The sequence below is a fragment of the Lolium perenne genome, chromosome 2 (genome assembly GCF_019359855.2).
Source record: "Lolium perenne isolate Kyuss_39 chromosome 2, Kyuss_2.0, whole genome shotgun sequence".
Classification (NCBI taxonomy): Eukaryota; Viridiplantae; Streptophyta; class Magnoliopsida; order Poales; family Poaceae; genus Lolium; species Lolium perenne.
In genome coordinates this window covers 301,018,157-301,035,018 of record NC_067245.2, presented here as the reverse complement: position 1 = coordinate 301,035,018, position 16,862 = coordinate 301,018,157, and the positions used below count along the sequence as shown (strand labels likewise).

Sequence of the window (16,862 nt, the reverse complement as noted above, 5' to 3'; positions counted from 1 at the left end):
TCACCCACACCTTGTTACCTAGTCCACGTTTCTTAATTAATCCGAACCCTGTTCCAAGCTCCTCTGGGCGGCCATGGCGCTTCCGAGACCACCTCCTAATTGTCTCCTCTAATCTGTAATCTCACACTATAAAAGCATCGATCGCATGCCTCGATTGAGCATCGCCACTCACCAAGACATCACACCATCGACCATCACCAGGCCAATAAACCTGCTTGCCGTTCGTCTCGTAGCTAGGCGATACACAGATCAAACCAACAGCAAATGGCTCTGGCTGCCTGGCGAAGGAAGGACACCGCCGAAGCATCCGCAGTGGAGAAGAACCGGCCGTACGTCGTCCTCGCCGGCGCAAGCGACGGCGGGAAGATCCCGAAGGGGTACCTTCCGATACTGCTGGTCGGCGACGGCGACGAGGGCCACGGCGGCGCGGCGGAAGAGAGGGTCCTGGTGCACGTCGCCATGCTCAAGGAGCCGTGCATGGAGGGGTTGCTGGAGATGGCTGCGCAGCAGTTCGGGTACGGCCAGCAGGGCGTGCTCAGGATCCCCTGCGACGCACCGCAGTTCCACCAGATGATGGTTACCGTCCACAGCAAATCCAGATGAAAACTTTGATCTGCATAGTTACATCAGACGCTTCTTTTGGTTTGGTGATAATATATGTATTGGATGGACTAGGCACAGCTCTATTGGTAATCTGTGAATGGGTTCACATCAAGATGTAGTATCGTCGTAGTAAGAACGATTTGAGTTCATTGCATTCGGTTAATCTTAGAGGATCAGATAGATGTGTAAAATCACCAATACAGAGCATCTTGATCAGATGGTGTAGTTGTGAAAAACTGTCATATACGCCACTTTGGTAAAAAAAAAAACAGCTAGATTTGATGGCGTAGGTCTAAAAAAAGGTGGCCCCAAATTATACACCTGGTGTACCTGTGGTGTATATTTGCACCACTTGAAGAGGTGGTGTAAAATTCGGTTTCAAGTCCAACCGTCAATTTTGCCATTTAATGCCTCCCTCCCTAGCATGCCCGTTGGCCTCGCATCTTGCCGCCATACGCCGCAATCGCTTCCCCGCCACCCACCGACATCTCCGCCGCCTGCCGAGGCCCGCCGCACCTCGTCGGGGTCGGGCACGCGCCCTCTGCCTGGCATCTGGCCACGACTTCCCCTTAGGCCGCAGCCACGATTTCGGCCTCCCACCGCCGCGCCTCCCTCCGCCTTTGGCCTTGCTCCGCGTCGCCCGCCGCCCGTTGGCCCCCCTCCCCGACTCACTAGGCTAACTGCCCTCCGTCGGCCCTCCTCCCGTCCTCCGCCCGTCGGCCCTAAACTAATAATGATAAACTATCCGTGTAGTGTAATATTTAGCATATTTAGATTTTATTTGTGTTTTCAAATCATTAGGAAAAATATTTTTGTACTTACATGCATGAGTGTGGGTGTTTCGGCCACCATTCGTTTTGTTTTGATATTTGGATAAAACGAGGAGAGAGAAATGAATCTTTTCATCTACCAAGGCGAGCGGGAATCTCAAAAAATAAATCGACGGTTCAGAAAGGATTCTTTTCATCTACCAAGGTGAGTGAGAATCTCAAGAAATAAATGACGGTTCAGAACACAACCACACCCATGCGTCTAAGTACAAAATCCACTCTCATTGAGTTTCATCCATATATTTGCAAATCTGAAATATACATCACACTACAAGAAAAGTTCTGATAGACAACGTCCCAAAATTGTCCGCTAAGAGGTATTTTTCGTCGCCTATGGGCCTAACCCGACGATATGGGTTCTGTTGTCGAAACTGCGTCAGGCAAAGTCCTATCACGTTTTTTTCGGTCCGTCGCGCTTGGGCGCCCTTCCGCCACGGAAAATCGGACCGTTGCAGAAGTGTTTCCGGGAGCCCGTTGACTGCTGACGTCATGCAAACTGATACGTGGCGACGCCGTTAAGCGCGATTAACGGCGTTAACCGGCTAAACCCCGTGGTAGATGGTAGGCCCACACGAGGCCTGCCACGTCTTAAGCGGGCCGGCCCATTAAGTTTGCGGGCCGGGCCAGCTGACTTAGTTTGACCGGTCAACTATATAGCTGGGCTGATCCATTAGTTACGTGGGCCGGGCCTAACCTCTCAGGTTGACTGGTCAAAATTTTAATGGGCCGGCCCACTAAGCATGTGGGTCGGCCCGAATGGACTCGTTTAACCGGTCAACAGGCAAAAGGGCCGGCCCACAAGAAATGTGGGGCCCACTTTCCTGTTATCGGGCTGGCCCATTTACAAAGTGGGGTCCACCTTAAAGCAAGTGGGCCGGCCCAAGAAGTTATTGGGCCGGCCCAATTAGCATGTGGGTCCCACTTTCCTGCTATCGGGCCGGCCCATTTAGTACGTGGGGTCCACAATAGATCAAATGGGCTGGCCCAACAAGCCAGTGGGCCGAGCCAAAAACACAGGTGGGTCCCACTTTCCTGTTAATGGGCCGGCCCATTTAGTATGTGGGGTCCACCATATAGCAAGTGGGCCAGCCCAAGAAGATAGTGGGCCGGGCCAAAAACACAGGTGGGTCCCACTTTCCTGTTAAAGTGCCGGCCCATTTAGTATGTGGGGTCCACCATATAGCAAGTGGGCCGGCCCAACAAGATGGTGGGCCGGGCCAAAAAGGCTGGTGGGTCCCACTATCCTGTTAAAGGGCCGACCCATTTAGTGTGTGGGGTCTACCACAAAAGCTTTTGGTCTGGCCCAACAAGTTAGTGGGCCGGCCCAATTAGTATGTGGGGTCCACGGTAAATCAGGTGGGCTAGCCCGACGAGTTAGCGGGCCGGCCCAATAAGCTTGTGGGGCCCACTTTCCTGTTAATGGGCCGGCCCAGTAGTGGGTGGGGTCCACCTTAAAGCAAGTGGGCTGGCCCAATAAGTAAGTGGGCCAGTCCGTTTTGTTGGTGTTTATATGCCGGCATAATATGCGCTTTAAAGGCGGCAGGAAATCGAAAGAAAAAATTAGCCAAAAATCATTTGGTAAACAAAATCCAAGAAAAGAAACATTTACCGTTCTGAGAGGATGACATGCGGGACCCATGAGGCAGCAGCATCCTCAACGATTCCAAGGCGGCAGGGGATCAAAGAAAAAAAAGGAAATATCCCGAAATTAATTAGGGATTCAAAATAAATCCATCAAAGGAAACTTTTATTGTTCACAGAGGATGACATGTGGGACCGACCTACCAACAGCGTCCTCATCGTTTCAAAGGGGGCAGGAGATCAAAAGAAAAAAGGCAAATAGCCAGAAATTAGAGGTCAAAAATAACTCCAAGAAAGGAAACTTTTATTGTTCGTAGAGGATGACATGCGAGACCCATGAGCCAGCAGCTTACTCAACGTTTGAAAGGCGGCATGAGATCGAAAGAAAAAGGCAAGGGACAAAATATCAGGAGACAAAGATAATCGAAGAAAAGAAACTTTATTGTACATAGAGAATGACATGCGGGTCCCATTTTGCAGCAGCGGTCCCAACGTTTCAAATGCGGCTTGAGATCAAAAGAAAAAAGAAAGTAGCCAGAAATTAGGGGGTAAAAAAAACTCCAAGAAAGGAAAGTTTTATCGTTCATACAGGCTGACATGTGGGACCTATGAGCCAGCAGAGTCCTCAACATTTCAAAGGCGGCAGGGGATCAAAAAAAAAGGAAATAGCAAAAAATCAGAGGGTGAAAAAAAACCAAGAAAATGAACTTTTATAGTACATAGAGGATGACATGAGGGTCCCATGAGCCTGCAGGTTCCTAAACGTTTCAAACGTGGCATGAGATCGAAAGAAAAAGGCAAGTGACCAAATATCAGGATCCAAAAATAATTCAAGAAAAGAAACTTGATTGTACATAGAGGATGACATGCGGGTCCCATTTAGCAGCAGCGGTATCACCGTTTGAGAGACTGCACGGGATAGAAAGAAAAGGCAAGTGACCAAATATCAGGATCCAAAAATAATTCAAGAAAAGAAAGTTTTATAGTACATAGAGGATGACATGCGGGTCCCATTTATCAGCAGCGGTCTCACCGTTTGAGAGGCGGCAGGGGATCGAAAGAAAAAGGTAAGTGACCAAATATGAGGTGCCAAAAAAAATCCAAGAAAAGAAAGTTTTATAGTACATAGAGGATGACATGCGGGTCCCATTTAGCAGCAGCGGTCTCACCGTTTGAAAGGCGGCAGGGGATCGAAAGAAAAAAGGTAAGTGACCAAATATGAGGTGCCAAAAAAAATCCAAGAAAAGAAAGTTTTATAGTACATAGAGGATGACATGCGGGTCCCATTTAGCAGCAGCGGTATCACCGTTTGAGAGGCGGCAGGAGATCGAAAGAAAAAGGCAAGTGACCAAATATGAGGTGCCACAAAAAATCCAAGAAAAGAAAGTTTTATAGTACATAGAGGATGACATGCGGGTCCCAATTAGCAGCAGCGGTCTCAACGTTTCCAAGGCGGCAAGGGATCAAAAGAAAAAGGAAGTAGCCAGAAATCAGGGGGTCAAAAAAAATCCAAGAATAGAAAGAATTTTGGTTCATAGAGGATGACATGCTTGACCCATGATCCTGCATCGTAAACGGCTCGATCGGAGAGCGTTGAACGAGATGGCGCGATCGAGAAAAAAAACAATGACAGAGAGGCTGCCATCTGGGCCCTACATCCCTCGGCGGTGCAGATTTGCGTTGACTCGGCCGGCGAACCCGAGAATTCGAGATGCACCACGTCCCGGACCACCATACGCAACGTTTTGGCCGTTTTCGTCGGGCTAGGTGGCCTCAAAAACGAGAAAAAAATGTTTTGACATGCACAACGGACAGACCCAAAATCATCGGCCATGGTACATCGGCAACCACGGCGCGACTTCAACTTCGTCGGCCATGGCAACTTTTCTTGTAGTGTCATCCAAATATACACCACCCGATAGAGCACTTGGTGGTGTATTTTACACCATCCGAGTTTTGACAAAAAGAACTGATGGTGTAAAATCTAAAATTAGTGCCAACGTAGGTGGTGTAAAACACCGTTGGTGGCATAGTTTAAAATAGCCGGCTATCTCATTTAGCCGCAATTTTTTTAGAGGCTATAAAAGGCTATAGCTGGGTTATAGCGAGCTATTTCATTTAGCCTTTTTTCAAAAAATTGAAATATTTTTGTCATATCTTACCAAAAGAAGAGGAAAATATGACTCAAATACGATTCGTGATACAACTTATTTAACTATTCAAGGCAAACAAGTATTCAGATATTCAACTCACAAGTTTTATCTAATTATACTGAATGCAAATTCGGAAAACAAGAAATAAAAAATAAAAGAGAAGATAAATTCAAAATACAGGAGGTTTAGCGGCTAAATTAGAGGCTAAACAGGGGCTAAATTAGGCTATAGCCGGCTATTAGCGGTTTTTTCTCATTTAGCCTACAAAGGACATAGCCGCAGCGGCAGGTCTCCTGAAAGGCTATAGCTGGCTATTTAAAACCATGGTTGGTGGTGTTTTTTTTACTTGTTCCACCCCTAGTTTAGCTACTCTAGTAAAATATGGTTGTTCCAACAAGCCCTACCAGGAAGGTTTATACACCAAGAGGAGGTATTTTGTTGAGCAAAGTTTCAGATCTCATAAACCCTGTGACAGGCTGGTGGGATGAAGAACTCATCCGAGAGAATTTCTGGAGTATAGATGCAAATCGAATCCTTGAGATACCGATTGCACCTTTGGGTATGCAGGACTTTGTGGCCTGGCACTTAACCAAAACTGGTTTGTTCACTGTTAGATCTGCGTATCATGCGGAATGGGAGTATCAATTCGGTCGACATAATCCAAATACTATGGATATTGGTGGAGCACATGGGAGTGATGTTTGGAAAAGATTATGGCGCCTTCAAGTACCGGCGAAGATTAAATTTTTTGGTTGGAGGGTTCTTCATGGTCTGATCCCGTGTCTAGGAGTTCTAGCGAATAGGCATGTGGCTACTAGCAGCCAATGTCCTATATGTCATATACACTGTGAAGACATCCTCCACACCTTATTTACGTGCACGCGAGCCAATCAAATCTGGCAAGGTTTGGGGATTTTGGGGAAGATACAAGACGCCCTGCTGGATAGATCGGGGTCATTGGTTTTGGAGCATATGATACTGAAGTTTGGAACATGCTCTTCCCTACATGAAATTGGAATGGCGGAGCTCATCCTTACAGGATCTTGGTATATTTGGTGGGAAAGGAGACAATTCACTCACGGAGAGGTTTTACAAACAGTACATCGAAGTTCTATGTCAATTGGGGTTTTGGCTCTAAACTACTGGAGAGCGAGGAAAATCCTAGTGGAGAGGAAGAAACAGTCGTGGACTCGGCCACCAGAAGGTATGATAAAACTTAATGTTGACGCTGCGTATGATATTGATCAAAGACGTGGGAGTATGGGTGTTGTTGCTAGAGATTATCTTGGAAAGTTTATAGCTGCCAACTGTAAGGAACTACCGTTTATTGTTGATTCCTTTATGGCGGAAGCTTATGCGGTGAGGGAAGCCTAAGTCTGGCTCAACACTTAGGTTGCAACAAGGTTATAATTCAATCAGACAATTCTCAAGTTATTGATACTATGAATGAGGGTGGTTTCTCTGCAACTTCATCAACAGCGATTTTTGATGATTGTAAAATTATTTCTACAAGTTTTAGAGAAATCAGGTTTGAGCATTGTAATAGGGAGGCCAATGAAGTGGCGCATGAGATAGCTAGGCATAGTTTTACTCAGCGTTTGAATTGTTTTTGGGATGATGATCCCCCTAGTTTTTTATTTTCTAAGCTTATAAACGATGTAACTATATTTGAGAATCAATAAAGCATGCCGCATGGCTTTCCCTCAAAAAAAAAAACATGGCTGTTCCTCTGTGATTTTTCTTGCGTGCCTGCAGAACATATCATGCTGTTTTTTTTACGTGCCTGCAGAACATATCATGCTGTTTTTTTTTTTTGCGGATAGAACATATCATGCTGTTGACAGCAAATCTTCACCGTCCAATGGAAGAAGCATAGGATTCATGCCAAAATCGCATCAACAAGCATCTCACTATGTGTATTACAGAAGGAACACATAGTAGGTTCACGAAATGTTAGCACCAAAAATCAAGGCAAACACGACTACACGAGTCCGTTAGAATTTCCACGATTTCCCTCCACCGAATTTACAAAACAAAACTCTCCCGCCAATGAGTACCGCTATGAGGACGTCTTCCCACCACCAGATCTTCATCGTGCGGCTATCACGCATCCTCCCCAGCTCGGAAACGTCAAACCAGACCTCCTCTCCCTTCCATTCCCCCAAATTCCCCCAAATCCCATCTCCTCCCCAAATCGCCTAACCCTAGCATCACCGGCGCCATCGCCACCGCCCACCTCGCGCGCCACCCCGCTCCGCCGCCGTCTCCATGGACTTCACGGCCCCTTCATTCTCCCTCGGTATCGACTTCGACGACCCGCCTCCCGCCGCCACCGCCGTAAGCGACCCGCGTGGGCAGGCGCGAGGGTACGCGGCGCCCGACGCGCCGTCCTTCTCTCTCGGCATAGATTTCGAGGACGACGGGGGATGCGTCGACGAGCCACGGTTACCCGCTGGAGGCCGCTCGGTGGGGCTGGCGCGGCGCTACGAGGCGCCCGACGCCCCCTCCTTCTCCCTCGGCTTCGACGACGACGACGAAGATGAAGACGGCGGCGGGGACGAGCCCCAGATCCCCTCTGAAGGGCGCCGGGAGGAGCAGCCGCGGCGTTACGAGGCGCCAGACCCACCCTCGTTCTCCCTCGGCTTCGACGACGACGACGACGACGGCGGCGGCCCAGGCGAGCCCCACCTCCCCGCCGGAGGCCGCCAGGAGGAGCAGCCGCGGCGCTACGAGGCGCCCGACGCACCCTCGTTCTCCCTCGTCTTCGACGACGACGACGAGGACGACGACTTCGTTGCTCCTGCTCCCAGGCGGTGCCACGAGCAAGCGCGACCCCAGGCGGCACCCTCAGATCTCTCCTGCCTTGACGACGAGGTTGATGAGTTCCTTCTCGCCGGCGGCCAACGGCCAGATCGAGCACGAGGCGAGGCCCTACACCCAGACCCCGCGCCTGTGCAACCGGAGACGACTCGATTGAAGAGGTTGCGGAGGGGTCCTGCGCCACGGCCCATGGCGCCTCCTCCTCCTCCTCCTAGTGCACGAGCGCCCCTGGTCCCGGAAGCATCTCCATGGAAGGCAGCTCGGGCGGCTATTGGGAGTGAGGAGGATGAGATCGAATGTTCCACTGATGAGGAGTCACCACAAGGTGAGGGAAAAGCTGGTCCTTATTTCTGCAATTTCTGTTCAGATCTCTTACTTGAAGGTGCCTGTTACTCATCATTCCACTGCAATCTAAAACCTCCACATGCCTGCGTCGATTACTGAACCTATTTCTTGATATCTTCTGTAGAAACATGCAAAGTTGATTCGTTATGCAATCTAGTATGTGAAAAAACTGGAATGTACACTGGAAATGTTGACGTTATTTGCGCAATCGTGTGGAAACTTGGTGTCTTTGTAGAGGTAGTACATAAGGATGCAGGTGTGACTGCTTGCCCGCTTATGCCCGCACAGTCCCACAGGTTAAGTTGGCATTCTGCGGCAGCCCGCTACCGCTAATCAGGCATGCTAATACGAGGAGTCCACCTGCCCACATGGCCACATATGCCTCGCTGCTGCTGGTGCGCACATCTGAACAAAGCTGTTGCTGCCCACATAACAAGCAGCTGTCGTACCATAGTTCTTATTGATCAATTAGATATGACACCTAATTTATAACATCAACCTAAGGCTTAGAACTTGCTCTGCATCTAGAAATACAGTCAGTCCATCAGGGCTACACAGATGTGGACACATTAGAAGTACAATCCTCTGCTTGATTCCTAAGCCTTTCATATTTTTACACGGATACATCTCTACATAGAGGAACAATTGACAGTTTGCTGTTGCCATTATAAGTTGAAATCTTCAGGTCAGTCCGTCAGTGGTTGATGGACAGATCTGTGAACTGCAAGAAATCAAACAGAACACTTCCAAATGTACCACATGCAGAAAGTAACCATTATGCAAGTATGTATGCTGTTAAATGGAAATAGGGGATCATATCAAAATAAAGTGAATATGTAGCCATTGAGCATCCGAACTAGCACTTAAGCAAACATGACACCTTCTCATTCATAAAATACCAATATGAAAATTGGACATATTTGCACCTTCAGTTGAATATAACTATATAAGTGCAATAAGTTGGTAGACCTTAATGAGTATTAAAAAATAATACTAGTACTTCCTTCTTATCTTGGGATATTCAGCTTTTTAGGGCACCTGAACTAACTAAAGTTCTTGATTTCTGATTTTATAGAACTTTTGATATTTTTACATTTTAGACATATATTATCCTTCATAATCCTTTACCTCCAGCTCTCTGTTTGTTTATTTGTGCATTGACAAAATATACAACAGAGTTGGTCCTATGCATTTTTTTTAGAATCTTCTGCATTTCTTTGTGTAGATGAACTTATCTTCTTTACCTGCAGGCATGCCACCATCAGTTGGTAGCTGCAGGACTTCTAGCAATTCAAAATTTTCGTTGCTGAGCCAGAGTGTATTGACGACCCAATTAGCAAGGAAATCAAATATAGCAAAATTTACACCATCGTCAAAATCTGTTGTTTCCAAACCTTTAGAAGAAAGCTGCACGAAGAAGCTGCTTCCTAAGATAACAATAAGTCCACTGAGGAAAATCCATTTTCTTGATTCGGACACTGATTCAGATGATAACAAGAATCGAAATAAAGCAAATAAGCCTGCAAGTCCTATTAAAAAGAGACAAGAGTCCATTCACAAGTATGTGCAGAAGAAGCCTACTTTGCAGCAAAACAGCAAATCTGAAGGGAGCAGTGTTGTGCAGAAGAGCAAAGATAACATGAATGACAGTTGGGCAACACCAGCCCTTGATGACTTCTGCAGTGAGTATTTCAAATCTGTGCAAAACTCAAGGCCGTCTCAGCATAAAGAAGTCAACAGTTTTTCTGGTTCCAAAGTTCCTAGACCCTACAACTCTGTTGGTGAAATTGGGGAAAATTTCCAGCATCAGAGCAGTTCTAGTCGAGGTGTACTAGAAGAGAATCTGACTGACAGCCATCCTCCTGCCATGCATTACTTCTTCCATCATGATCAAATGGTACAGAAGCTGGTCCGGGAAAGATTGCAGCATTTTGTTCCCATTGGGGCAGGAACTTCCCAGGGAAATGAGTACGGTGTAGAAGAGAATCTGAACTACAGGTAACAGCTATCATAATCATTACATTATTCTTTTTGGCAATCTCCTCTGCTAATGACTGTTACTTTACTTCTTTCTTAAAATAGCGGCCAGTTTGGCCAGAGTGGTGATGCTAATGGTCGGTGGGTGACCCCTAATAGAACAACATCTATCCCAACAGATTTTGGCAAAAGAAGGGTACATGCTGGTGGAACTCAGTCTGGCTCTGGTCATTGGTTTACCGGGGACAATGGCAGGAAGGTAAATGCAAACATTTATTTTAGTGTTCCAGTTAATTATTTCTAAGTTTTGACAGAATATGACTTTTTTTCACTTCTTATTAGTTGTGTGCACTGTGCAATCATTTTACTTAACTGAATTTTTGTTGCAGGTTTATGTTTCCAAGAATGGACAGGAGTTAAGTGGCCGTGATGCCTATCGACAGTATAAGAAGGTGAAAGGCTTATCCATTTTGAATAATAGCAAAGATGCATTTACTTTCTCCTGGTTTTTATCTGTGCCCATATATGGAAACCTTAATATCCGACAGTTACTAGGGGGTCTCTTGGATCTCTATAGGTAGCTTAACCCAGGTAAGCTAGTAAATATAACTCAGTCTTGCTGCCTTGCTGCTACCCAATGCGGCTGGGCTTGCTTGTTTGGTTCCTTTACCCTATATTATAAGCTGAAAATGCATTTTTAATGGAGATCAGCTTTCTTCTCAACTTTTGATTGAAGCTATCCAGAGTTCCTTTTGCTCCCTTGCTGCCAGTGAACATCTGTTTTAGCTCTCCTTTCCAAGCAAGGATTTTTGGGCAGTTATGTGATATGAGCATTGAAGAAACTAGCTTAGCAAAGCTAGTGTTATTTTTTCTTTTGGATATATGCATACTTTTGCATTAACCAGCGAGCGAAGCCGAGAGGTTTACCACCACAACTGTTACACCTGGTATTAAACCGTTCATCAGCAGATCAGGTTCGTCAGATCTAAGATGCCCTGCTGCAGCAATGGAATAAGCTAAGGAATAACAAATCTGAAGACAGTACATCACTTCAATGAGCATTCATTAGTCAAAAGCTCCTTGATCTCCCTCAGAATCATGCTCTGTGGTGACCGGTCTTCAGCATTGCACTCAATAGAGGATTTCGGCGCTAGTGAATCCATCTCCATATCACAGCTTTGGACAGATGACAGCTTCGGATCCCTAGGGAAACATCAGTCCTTAGAACACCGGACAGTTTCCGCTTCAGCTTGTAAAGCACTCTGAATGTTGTCCAGTCGCCCTGCACTTGATGCGAGAACCCTTCCATTGCTATCTTTGAGAAGTGCATCCCAACTTCCGAATTCCCCTCTGGCACATCAGAGCCATCCATATTGACTTCTATATGCCCCTCATCTGGAGGCCGCCATTTCTAGTTTGTGCTTGGCGTAGAAGTGGTCTTAGTATCAGGGCCACACATTCTCATATCTAAAGGTCCGCTTGCCTTTATTCTCACTAGATTGGTCTTTTCTTTTCATCCGAATAAGGATGGAACAATGGTCTTACTCCACCATGCTTAAATGCTGGGTTCTTGACACAATAAAGCTCTCATATAAGGCATCATTGCCAAAACCACGATCCAGTCTTGCCTTCACATTTGATGCATCTGGCTGCCTATTATCCCATGTGAAAGGTAACCCTGAGGTCCCTGACCAGGCAAGATCAGTCAAATTGCAATCTTCCAAGCATTCCCGAAACGCCTGCAACTGAGACTCTGGACGATCCGTAATACTGAAGTGCTCACTTGCGAACATTGTTTCATTGAAATCACCTGCACACAACCACGGGTATTCAAGTGAATGAGCTAGCCGCTTTAGGAGCGTCCTACTTAAATATCTGTTTTCCCTCCTTGGTTCTCCATAGAAACCTGTGAAGCGCCAGGTTTTCTCATCATTTCCCATAGCCTTGATCAACACATCAATATGATTTAAGTTGAAGCTTTTCAGTTCAACTACCACATCTGTCTGCCAAAACAGCCCAATGCCACCGCTGAGCCCATCACTATGAACTGCAAAACTCCCTCCAAAACCTAGAGAGTTCGCCAACTTTTCTACTCTTTTACCTTCGATCTTCGTTTCCATCACGTAGAGAAGAGTGGGCGCTTCCCGCTTCACAGCATTGCGAAGCTCTCTAACTGACGGATGGTTCCCAAGCCCCCGACAGTTATAGCATATACAACTCAATGGTCCAGGCGGGGCTGGACCTCAGCCGCCGCCAGTTTATCAACATCAGACGCTTGTTCATCATCCTCCCCAGTGCCCTTCGATCTCTTTGCCAGGACACTAATGCCAGCCACTTTGCTTGGAGAATTAATTAAAACATTTCTTTTTTGTCCCAAAGGATCATCCTCAAACATCACCAAATCATTAGGCCCTTTGACCACTGGGAAAATAAAGTGTTTCACCTTGCTAGGCGCCGGCATTTTCCAAACAACACAATAGAACTTTCTCCCCTTGGTTGCTATCAACCGAGCTTGGGATTCCTTTGTTACTTTTCAGCTTCCTATTATTGGTAAACACCTTGTAAGCTGATTTGTCAGAGAAGATCCCCCTTTTATCATAATGCCACGCTGGCGTATTCTGATACTCCCAAAGTCCCAATGAGTGGGAATAGCCAGGATGCATTTAGCATCCACTTCATTGAATAGGTTTTGCATTAGCTCTGCATTCCAAGAAGTAGACCTCAGGAGGAAAAGGTCTTTCACCGCTAATTGGGTTTTTTTCTCCTTGAGGAGTAGAAGCGAATCTGGCAGTGCCTTTCAGCAGCCATGGATAACTCCATGCATCCACCTTCTCTCCATCCCTGATACGCCAGATCAAGCCCTTCCGAACCAGCTGAACGCCTGAACCCATTTGAATATGCTCCTCCAATTATAGGACATACCTGTCTCCTCCCGTGCTTCCAATAACCTACCATGTGGAAAGCATTTTGCTGCCAGGATCCTTGCACATTGGGACTCTAGATTATGCAGAATCCGCCATCCTTACCGGCTCAACAAAGCAATGTTGAAACTGTAGATCACTTGGAACCCCAGACCCCCTCTTTAGTTTGTCATTTTCCCCCCTTCTGAGCCAATATTCTTTGTCTACTCTCGTTGGCTCCACAAGTATCTCCCAGTTAAGGTGCTCATCTGATAACGCAGTGTTTGTCAAATCAAAACACAACACAATAAAGGTGGGAATAGCTTATCATAATTTCTTTCCCAGCATGCGAGAGAAACCTTTCATGCCACCCTTGAATCCCTTGCCACATACGGTCTTTAATATGGACGAAAGACTTGTGCCAGATTGCTCTCTTTGCTAAGGAAGGTTAGAATTTAGCTTGCTTCAGATCCAGTAGAACCATATAGATGCACCTATAGTGGTGTGTGTTATTTGAGATCAGTTAGGAATGCTCAAAGGAACTTGACATGATCATGTCCATGCTTTGTTGGTAGAAAGCCATTTCTCAGAGGCCATAACTTAAATCAATCCTAGAATATTTTCTGCAAGTGATAAAATTGGTGGTTTTCCTAGAGATCATTACTTAAACAAATCAATCATCGAAAAACCTTATTCACTTTTACTGCATTGTGGTACTGCTATCTAACTACATGTTCCTTACAGGAAAGTGGCAAGGGATTTCGCAAGTTCAAGAAGAAAGGTGCAGTTAAGAAGGAAGGTTCTGCTGGAGCTAAACGTGGTTCTGTGGCAGCAGGCAAACGCAAAGCCAGTTCCACAGCCAAACGGAGCTCAGCAGCCAAAAGAAAGCGATGAAACAAAAAGTGGTTTTGGTGGTAGTTTTGACGATAGAGAAGATTTCACTGTAATTAGATGGTTGGACTTCGTCATGTGCATTTCATCTGATATAAGAGACTAGATTACGGTTGCATGTTTTACTCTGTGGATATATAAACAGACACAGTAAGTTACGGCTGCTATTCTGAATTATCGATGTGATTTTGAGCGACTCGTTGTGTAAACTGTTGCTGTGCTTGTTGTGTGCTTGCATTCCACTGTAGGGAGGATTTATGTGCGTGCTTGTTCAAGGCAAACTCTGGGCCGCTGAGATGCCAGTTCTGAACTCGTAGATATAAGTAGCGTGCATCTTTATCATAATATATATGCCAGTTTTCATGTTAACTCTTTTGTAGGCACATAATCGGCAGGTATCGTAGAGCTCTCAGTTTAACTATGTGGCACCGTCCTGATTAGCAGCCACCGTGAAATTCCGGCGGAAGAAAACTGTCAACAAAGAAAGAAAAGGAGAGCGTTCCATGTAAATAGTGCTGCGTGAGAGGGAGACGACGAAAGTGACAAAGGAAAGTTCGTATCTTGGGACTACCGGACTTGAAGTACAGCAGTAGTTTTCGGGGAGAAGGTTCGTATAGGTGTACGTAAGTCCAAATATCGTCTTACCGTGTGGAAACTGCGAATTCCGGAGGTGCGATTTTTCAACAGAAAGTGCAAGGAGAATTCAGGAGAAACCGCACGTGGTTGTTTCATTTTTCTTTGCGATGAAACGAAGACTTTCCTAGGAGAAGGGACTGCGCAGTTGTTTATTGGCTCCTTTATTGTGGGGTACAACTATAGATAATAGATTTACCCCTAACTTAAATATTCCTGCTGTCAGAATAACAGCTGAATATTCCGCCACGTGTTGCTGACGCTGAGAGCGTCATTGAACGAGATGAAAATTGCTACGAATAAAAACTCGAAAATGCTAGAGTTACGGAAAATGGTTACGGAAATTTGCTACGCACTGAGTTGGAACCACTGCATTGGTTGAGATTTGTTGTCTTCCGTAGTTCCGTGATAAAAAAGAGTGCCAAACCAGAACCATGCGATTTTCTTTTTTTTATGTTTTTTCATTTTTTAAATTTGATTATTTGGCAGGTTCTTGGGGATATGATTGTTTGTGACACCCTTTGTTACTGACATGTGGTGATCAACCCCAAGTTTAATGCCACCATGAAGAAAAAAAAATGCTTGCAACATATGCTCAAACACAATAGAGATAGCTAGCTTTGCACCCTTGAAAAAAGAGGGAGATCATATATTTATATATGGCGCAAATATTGGTATGTTACACATGATTGCTCCACCTACCCTTTCCTGCAGCTAGTGACCTATGCGTGTTGACTGAAGAAGAAAACCAAGGTAAACTGATTGAACAAAGTAACTAAAAAACACCCTAGCTAGCTATCTGAACCAGTATACGGAGTACTATGATCCCATCAATCATAGGCATCTCCAAAAGTGAAATCGTTGTAGACCATAGAATCGTGCACGGTGGATGCCCAGTCCGTGTTTACGAGAGAAGAATGGTTCTTGTCCGTTGTCTCTCCTTGATGCGAAGCCGAATTGGCAGACCTGCATGTGTTTACAGTTAGAAATGGTTACCAACATAGAGCGATTAAGTAAACAAATACTTGAGCTAGTCGAGAAGATGGACTAGCTTGCCTCTCTCTTTTCTTCTGGAAGAAGCGCACGGACGATGAGCTCTGTGCCTGGGGCATGTGCGTATGCTCTCCGTAGCTGGGGGAAGAGCGGTGGTGATCTCCGTCGTTGAAGGGCGAACCTGTAGTAGGGAGGCCGCCATCTTGTTGCTCCTCCCTGGAGAAGAGGAAGGCGTCGTACCCTGGATGTTTATGGAGATCATCGATCGACTTTACCATCGCCCGCCATTCGAGGTCGTCGTCAGGAGCAGGCGCCGCCGCCGCCGCCGGAAGACATGGCGCCTGTTTGTCGTCGTCGTTGGCGGCGGCACCAGCCGGAAGACATGCCCCTGCCCGTTGGGAAGCCCGTTGGTCGGCCCGCTTGGCGCAGCAGGTGCTTCCGGCGTGCCGCCGCAGGGCCGAGGTCCCGTGCTTCTTAGAGCTGGCTTGGAACGTGCTACCGCACCTCTTGCACGTCGCCATGGCACTCGCTCCGGCAGCGTCTACGTAGTCGAAGTCCCTCCACACGGAGGACTTGCGCCTCGTCGACGTCGTGTGGCGGTGGGCCGGCCCCGCGTCGTCGTTGCTAACGGCTTGGCGCACCAGCACCATGACCGAAGCTTCCTTGCTGCACTAGTGCTGCTGAACTGCTCGATGTGGCCGACCGGCGGCGAGGTCGTCGGAGGTCTATAGTTGAACTACCGATAGGTGTCAGCCATGCAGGGCTTCATGGTCGTACATATATATATATACTGTGTAGTACTATATCGAGCATGCAGGCTGCACGGCCCGATCCGATCTGGCCCGAACGCAGGCGGGTGGCAAAGTGGAGGAGAAGTTCTGAATTAAGCTTCACGCCCGCACTGCCGGACGGACATGGAAACGCATACATACTCTTCTGGTGCCGTTCATTTCATTTGCGCCCACCAAGTCGGCAACCACGTGCGAGCTTTGACGTGGCAACTGTGAATCCGGCTATCTTGCATGCCCGAATAAACGGCGACCTTTCTCCAGTGCCCAGTGGCCAGTGTAGACCAGCAGTCCAGCAGCAGCACACATGGAATGTGTTGCACGTACTTGGTTCAGACACCACTATCA

The 16,862-nt window shown here is 46.7% G+C and overlaps 3 protein-coding genes across 3 annotated transcripts; 2 read left to right on the top strand and 1 right to left on the bottom strand.

Moving 5' to 3' along the window:
- Window positions 1–264: 264 nt before the first annotated feature.
- On the top strand, window positions 265–603 carry LOC139835857 (auxin-responsive protein SAUR71-like). Its single transcript, XM_071825740.1, has one exon. It carries the CDS (start codon window positions 265–267, stop codon window positions 601–603), a length of 339 nt encoding a protein of 112 aa, XP_071681841.1.
- Window positions 604–7,411: 6,808 nt separating this feature from the next.
- LOC127336024 (uncharacterized) lies at window positions 7,412–14,323 on the top strand. Its single transcript, XM_051362768.2, has 5 exons — window positions 7,412–8,312; window positions 9,583–10,330; window positions 10,415–10,568; window positions 10,699–10,761; window positions 13,954–14,323. The coding sequence occupies exons 1-5, from the start codon at window positions 7,436–7,438 to the stop codon at window positions 14,101–14,103; spliced, it is 1,992 nt and encodes a 663-aa protein (XP_051218728.1). The 5' UTR covers window positions 7,412–7,435; the 3' UTR covers window positions 14,104–14,323.
- A 1,055-nt stretch (window positions 14,324–15,378) lies between these two features.
- LOC127330646 (uncharacterized) lies at window positions 15,379–16,615 on the bottom strand. Its single transcript, XM_051356786.2, has 2 exons — window positions 15,790–16,615; window positions 15,379–15,699 (listed from the first exon to the last, which is right to left on the bottom strand). Exons 1-2 carry the CDS (start codon window positions 16,374–16,376, stop codon window positions 15,564–15,566), a joined length of 723 nt encoding a protein of 240 aa, XP_051212746.1. The 5' UTR covers window positions 16,377–16,615; the 3' UTR covers window positions 15,379–15,563.
- Between the last annotated feature and the right edge of the window lie 247 nt (window positions 16,616–16,862).